A 6,050-nucleotide genomic window follows, 5' to 3' on the forward strand; every position below is an offset into this window, starting at 1 on the left:
CCGGGCCGAATGTAGCGACCGGCGACGTCATCGAATGCTATCCTCAGCGACGCAGGCACGCTCAGGGCGACCCCCGCAGCTCTGACGTCATCCAAGACCCCGAAAACCTTTCTTGCTCTCCGAGCTCGTTCGCCCCCTCGCCCTACGAAAACTGTCAGAAACGCAAGAAACATCCGAAAGGAGGGACGCGCAAGGGGAGCGGGCCAAGAGACAGGCGTGCGGGACAACTATGGGGGGGGAGATGGATCGGAGGCGAGTGCCATGTTAGGGCAGTGATTAGATAAGCGACGGACGACGCAGCCAACGAGCGCTCGTCCTCGTCTTGCTCTTCTACCTTGTGTACATCTGCTCACCGATACGAACTTCTACGCACGTCCTCCCTCTCTCCTCATCGTCCCACTCGCTTCAGACGCCTCCAACCCCACCACGGCCTCGCTCTCCCCCTCCACAACCACCCGACAGAGATGTCGTTCGTCAAGCTCAGCATATTTGGTACCTCCTTTGAGGTATCTTCTCCCTCACCTCCCTCTTCCATTCACGCCCCATATAACGCGTCTCTCTCCAGGTTACAACCCGATATGTCGACCTTCAACCCGTAGGAATGGGTATGTGATCATCCCCGATCCCCTCATCTCCAACCTAACAATCCTTCTCCCAGGTGCCTTCGGTCTCGTCTGGTCAGTTCTCTTCTCTCTCACTCTCGCCTCATCAAATCGGGACAAACACCCCACCCATTCACCAGTTCCGCAAAGGATCAGTTGACTGGCTCGTCTGTCGCGATCAAGAAGATCATGAAGCCCTTCAGCACACCAGTCCTCAGCAAGCGCACCTATCGCGAGCTCAAACTTCTCAAACATATCCAGCACGAGAACGTGCGTACTCCTTGTCTCACATCCTTATACCCTTCTCATTCCTCCCCCAGATCATCAGCTTGAGCGACGTCTTCATCTCTCCCCTCGAGGACATGTACGTCCTTTGCGATCCTTATCCGTCATCGTCCCGCTTTCGGTGTTCACCCCCATGCTAGCTACTTTGTCACCGAGCTTCTCGGAACAGATCTCCACAGACTGCTCACTTCTCGCCCGCTCGAGAAGCAATTTATCCAGTACTTTCTCTACCAGATCCTCGTACGTCCCTTGCCCTACCCGTCTTCACTGATCATCCTCTCACCTCAGTACACAGCGAGGTCTCAAGTATGTGCACTCGGCTGGCGTCGTCCACCGCGATCTCGTCAGTTCACGTCTTCCATTCGCACCCTCTCGCACACTGACAGTTGACACAGAAACCAAGCAACATCCTCATCAACGAGAATTGTGACCTCAAAGTGTGTTCTCCATTCCCTGTCAGTCATCAAGACTTGCTCACACCCATCTGGCCTCTAGATCTGCGACTTTGGTCTCGCCCGCATACAAGATCCCCAAATGACCGGCTACGTCTCGACGCGTTACTACCGCGCGCCGGAGATCATGCTCACATGGCAGAAGTACGACGTCGCGGTCGACATCTGGAGCGCCGGCTGCATTTTCGCTGAGATGCTCGAGGGCAAGCCGCTTTTCCCAGGCAAAGACCGTGAGTACTTGATGCTTCCCCATACGTCATGAATGACCCCTCATCTGCTCGCGCCCGGCTGCATTAACGCCCACAGACGTTCACCAATTTTCGATCATCACCGAGCTCTTGGGCACTCCCCCGGAAGATGTCATCCAGACGATTGCTAGTGAGAACGTAAGTCCTCGCCCCAGCTTGCATAATAACGCTCGTTTATCCTTCGCTCCGTCTTCCTAGACCCTCCGTTTCGTCCAGAGCTTGCCGAAGCGCGAGCGCGTGCCCTTCAGCGAGAAGCTGCACTGCAATGATCCTGTCGGTGCGTGTCATTGCGCATCTCCGACTTCGACTTGCTCTGATGACTAGCGTCCCTAGCCATCGACCTTCTTGAGAAAATGCTTGTCTTTGACCCCCGAAAGCGCATTAATGCCACTGAGTCGCTCGCACACGAGTATGTCGCTCCTTACCACGACCCCACGGACGAGCCCGAGGCGGCCGAGAAGTTCGATTGGAGTTTCAACGATGCAGACCTTCCGGTAGATACGTGGAAGGTCATGATGTACAGCGAGATCCTCGGTATGTCGTCGCCTTCCGCACCCGCATTAATCGCACGCTGATCATCTTCCACTGCTTAGACTTCCATCAGGTTGGCGACTCGCGACTGAGCGGTGGCGTACCGGGAGGCGCCCTTGCAGGTCCCGATGACCAGACTGCGGCCGTCGCTGCAGCAGCATAACTAATCATTCTAGCCGTCATCTGTTATGTCTCTTCATCTTGCAGTGCGGACTTCAAGTACCTAGACGACGCCTCCTTTTTCAGGGCTTTCGATCTCGTGCGCTTATCTCCCGTACGTTACCCGACCTCGCTCATAACCTCCCTGACACCCATCCATATCCGTTCCCTACGATTCACGATCTACTCCCGCTGGCTTTAGCGCGCGCTCTTCAACGTGTCGCTGCGGTATATTACTACCTCTCTTGTACGCCTCCAGTCACTGTATAACACGGCCAGACTCTCCCTGTTGTAATACCCCGACCCTCTCTCCCTGTCTCATGTTATCCGTCCCGAGTGTGAGCGTCGCCGGTGACGGTGTTGACGCTGATGCGATCTTGGTCCCATTGCACTTATTGTAGTACCGCTTTGTATCAGTCAAACACGATCATTACATCAGCGAAGCCGCATCGGGGACAGGCCAGTCAACATCCTCGGCATTTCACTCGTCCTTCGCAGACATAGGTATGACCTATAATAGACGACAAATCGGCCATACTGCCTTACAAGAAAGGCATGAGGGATGTAAGAAGACAAGCTGAGAGAACAAGTGACCCGTAGTGCAGCTTTCGTGCCCATGTCTCGAAAGTGGGAGGTCAGGGTATACACTGCACGCGACGATGACTTCGCCGTACGCGGAGCATTCCTGGCCATGATACGTCCGAGTCGCGTAGTACGTGTGTACGCGTAGGTTCTGCATAGTGCATTTCCGAGATCTTCGTGGCAGGGTATAGAATGTGTCTGTCTTACCGTACACATGTAGCACAATTGTGGAGGACATAGCAAGCAATCGTTGCGAAGAGGTAATGTACTAGTCGGAGTAGATCTCGAGATTATGCGTAGCCCCGCACGAGAGCATAGGATCACGGACGCGGAGGAGGCGTCCGGTGAATACTAGTCTGGGATATGTGTCAAGTCTGTAAGCGGAGACCCACTGTCCGGAAGTGATCAGACATACCGATGAATGCAACACGGTAGCAGCCATCATGTTGACTTGACCTTGTCGCCCGAAGGGGCAGCCTCCCCAGCGGCCTCGTTCATCCAGTCCATATCCGATTTCTGCCCACTCAGCTCTCCAAAACGTCTGCTGAAGCGGCCCATACGCCCAGTGACCTCGTCTTCCTCCTCGTCCATCCCAACGAAGCGCGCCGCGTTCCAGAGCGGGTTGTTGGTCGTATCGCGAGTGAGGCGGATGATAGAGCGCGGGGATGTGGTGTAGTGGATGATCGTCGAGCCATCAACGCGAACGAGTCGCTGAGGAAAGACGGGGACGATGGGATTGGGTAGCTTCTTGGTGCGCCTCTTCCAGACATGCGTGCGGCCGTAAGGCGAAGAGGATACTGAACGCGTTTGGAGTCGTACGCTGGCAGAGGAGGACGGCGCAAGGAGATGCGTGGCACGAGACGTGCTGGGAAGGAGATATAGCAAGCTTGTCGCCATGTTTGGTGGTGCGCGGGTTAGGACGGTGGTGGCCAGCTGCAGAGGTTGGTTGTCCAGGCGCGCGTAAGTAGTGACTTCTGCAGCTTCGGGCGTCCGGACACCTATGCATCTCGACCACTACGACACTCGCCCTGAGCGCGGACAACGGTTTGTATACAGCTAGCAATGGAACTCGTATTCGGCGTTCTCGCTTCTGTGCCCGTGGGCTGAACGGACGGAGCGCGACCCGCTCGCCAGGGGCAACGTACCTGGTCGATAGGTCGTGTCGACTGCCCCCCATGACGACCGCGCTATCTTCCAGAACATATTCCTTCGCGGTCTCTTCGGACATACATATACTGTCATCCGTCGCGATGGACGGTCCTCGACTGCCCAGGTCGGCTCTACATTTGCCACCACATTCTCTGCCGCGCCTCCCCCTTTCTGGATTTTGGTGCGTGTATTCGGCCAGTGCGTAGATCGCCGTCATGGGTCCTCTCCGCACGATCGTTAGGCTTCCTTTGTACATTATCCTTGTGAGTTGCGATCTCTCGTTCGTGCACTGGATTTCACTTGCTGACCCGTGCTCGGAATGGAACAGTGGGTTTTCTCGGCACTCCTTCTCATCCTGACATGCGTGCGCTTGAACTATACTCTCCATCTTCCGAAGGGCGATCCGCTGAACAACGGTCGGGATTTCTATGGTATGTCACGTCTCTACTCTATCCCGAACAGTACAATGATCTGCGAACGTCGTACATCGTAGATCCTATTGTTGCGGAGCTGCTTGTCGTCTCTATTCTGACTCTTGGCACAATTCCTCTTGTGTGAGTACCCGTCTATGCCGGCATGAACATGACTAATGACCCATCGTCGACGGCCGCTTTGACAGTATGGAATGGGTGTCGCCCAACATCACTTCGACAGCTTCGAGGAACCTACTTGAGCTCTCCGGTCTGGCAGTGCTATGGCTGCTCTGGTTGGTCGGATGCGTCGTTTCGACTGTAAGTGTTCTTACCTCTTCAGGCGTAAACTTGACTGACCGTGCATGGATAACACCCCTTCCCTGGACCCTGGGTCTCCACCCCTAACTCACGTGTCTGTGCATCGCCCGCAGAGCATCTGGCCGAACTTGACCTTCTGCTACCAGTTTGAGCCCTGCCGCATCCTCACGGCAATGATGGCCTTCGCCTGGCTTGGATGGATAGTGCTCGTCGGTCTCATCGTTATCGCCATACTGAACGCAGTCTCCAAAGTCCGTCCGACCCGCGCGCCGATGATGGTCGAGTGGGCATCGACTCCCTCGTTCGGAGAACCAAGCGCTGTCCAGCACAGCCTTGGACCTTGACTCGGGCTGAGGTGTAGGATGAGTGTATCGATGCATGCGGGGTGAGACACTGATTGAAGTGCTGCTGTTTGACGTGATCACCTGCAGGACGTTCCCGAAGAGCAGGCTCGTTAGGGACAGACATTGTTGTACCCGGACTGGAAACTGTAAGGTGTCGAAGCTTCCTGGGTTCAATAGATACCAATAATTTGTGCAAACACATGTGAACGGAGGGGGTGTATCTGTGCGGTCTCGTGCTATGGATGCATGGATGAGTGTGGTCGTTGTGGGCGTGAGCTTGCGGCATCGATGCTTGTTTGTCCAATGTAGCAGCGATTTGTCTTTGCCAATTCGTTGGACTGCTCCGAATTTGTCTTGCGCAAATGGAGTGTATTGCGACTGCCCACAGAACTGCACACAGCGGGAGGGGTGTTCTAATGTGTGTCGGTTTTGGAACATGGGCTGGTATTGGCGCTAAAATTAGCGCCTGCGTGTGAAATCTCTTGACACCGTAAAATGTGGGTTAGGGTTAGGGAGGGAGATCGAAACCGAGCGAAGCGAGGTGAGATCGACCGTTGAGTCGAGGGTGGGTAGGGCGAGCTGAGTCAACGGGGGCGTTGTGTGCTACAACGTCCCGTCCCGTTTCGCCTTTTATAGCTCATCAGGACTCTGCTTAGTGCATCCCTTTCGGGAAGTGCTTATCTCTTTGCCGTCTGTCTATCCGACGGCACAGGAGATAAGGTCAATTATGCTTACGATGCCGAACGCGGCCGGAGCTTTGTTCCGATAATGACTAAGTCCGATCGGACTATGTCATCATGATTACTTACTTAGGGTTAGGGTTAGGGTTAGGGTTAGGGTTAGGGTTAGGGTTAGGGTTAGGGTTAGGGTTAGGGTTAGGGTTAGGGTTAGGGTTAGGGTTAGGGTTAGGGTTAGGGTTAGGGTTAGGGTTAGGGTTAGGGTTAGGGTTAGGGTTAGGGTTAGGGTT

The 6,050-nt window shown here is 54.8% G+C and overlaps 3 protein-coding genes across 3 annotated transcripts; 2 read left to right on the top strand and 1 right to left on the bottom strand.

Moving 5' to 3' along the window:
- The first annotated feature begins 409 nt into the window (after positions 1 to 409).
- DICSQDRAFT_96947 (mitogen activated protein kinase) lies at positions 410 to 2,682 on the top strand. The gene is made up of 13 exons (XM_007360817.1): positions 410 to 506; positions 566 to 605; positions 659 to 677; positions 743 to 872; positions 923 to 966; positions 1,028 to 1,127; positions 1,183 to 1,230; positions 1,283 to 1,324; positions 1,383 to 1,569; positions 1,646 to 1,725; positions 1,786 to 1,864; positions 1,921 to 2,121; positions 2,181 to 2,682. The coding sequence occupies exons 1-13, from the start codon at positions 465 to 467 to the stop codon at positions 2,279 to 2,281; spliced, it is 1,113 nt and encodes a 370-aa protein (XP_007360879.1). The 5' UTR covers positions 410 to 464; the 3' UTR covers positions 2,282 to 2,682.
- A 153-nt stretch (positions 2,683 to 2,835) lies between these two features.
- On the bottom strand, positions 2,836 to 3,792 carry DICSQDRAFT_151734 (uncharacterized protein). The gene is made up of 2 exons (XM_007360818.1): positions 3,275 to 3,792; positions 2,836 to 3,215 (listed from the first exon to the last, which is right to left on the bottom strand). Exon 1 carries the CDS (start codon positions 3,754 to 3,756, stop codon positions 3,301 to 3,303), a length of 456 nt encoding a protein of 151 aa, XP_007360880.1. The 5' UTR covers positions 3,757 to 3,792; the 3' UTR covers positions 2,836 to 3,215; positions 3,275 to 3,300.
- Positions 3,793 to 3,875: 83 nt separating this feature from the next.
- On the top strand, positions 3,876 to 5,281 carry DICSQDRAFT_131841 (uncharacterized protein). The gene is made up of 5 exons (XM_007360819.1): positions 3,876 to 4,271; positions 4,337 to 4,439; positions 4,502 to 4,562; positions 4,628 to 4,739; positions 4,853 to 5,281. The coding sequence occupies exons 1-5, from the start codon at positions 4,224 to 4,226 to the stop codon at positions 5,081 to 5,083; spliced, it is 555 nt and encodes a 184-aa protein (XP_007360881.1). The 5' UTR covers positions 3,876 to 4,223; the 3' UTR covers positions 5,084 to 5,281.
- The last annotated feature ends 769 nt before the right edge of the window (positions 5,282 to 6,050 follow it).

This window comes from Dichomitus squalens (assembly GCF_000275845.1).
Source record: "Dichomitus squalens LYAD-421 SS1 unplaced genomic scaffold DICSQscaffold_1, whole genome shotgun sequence".
In the NCBI taxonomy this organism is placed as follows: domain Eukaryota; kingdom Fungi; phylum Basidiomycota; class Agaricomycetes; order Polyporales; family Polyporaceae; genus Dichomitus; species Dichomitus squalens.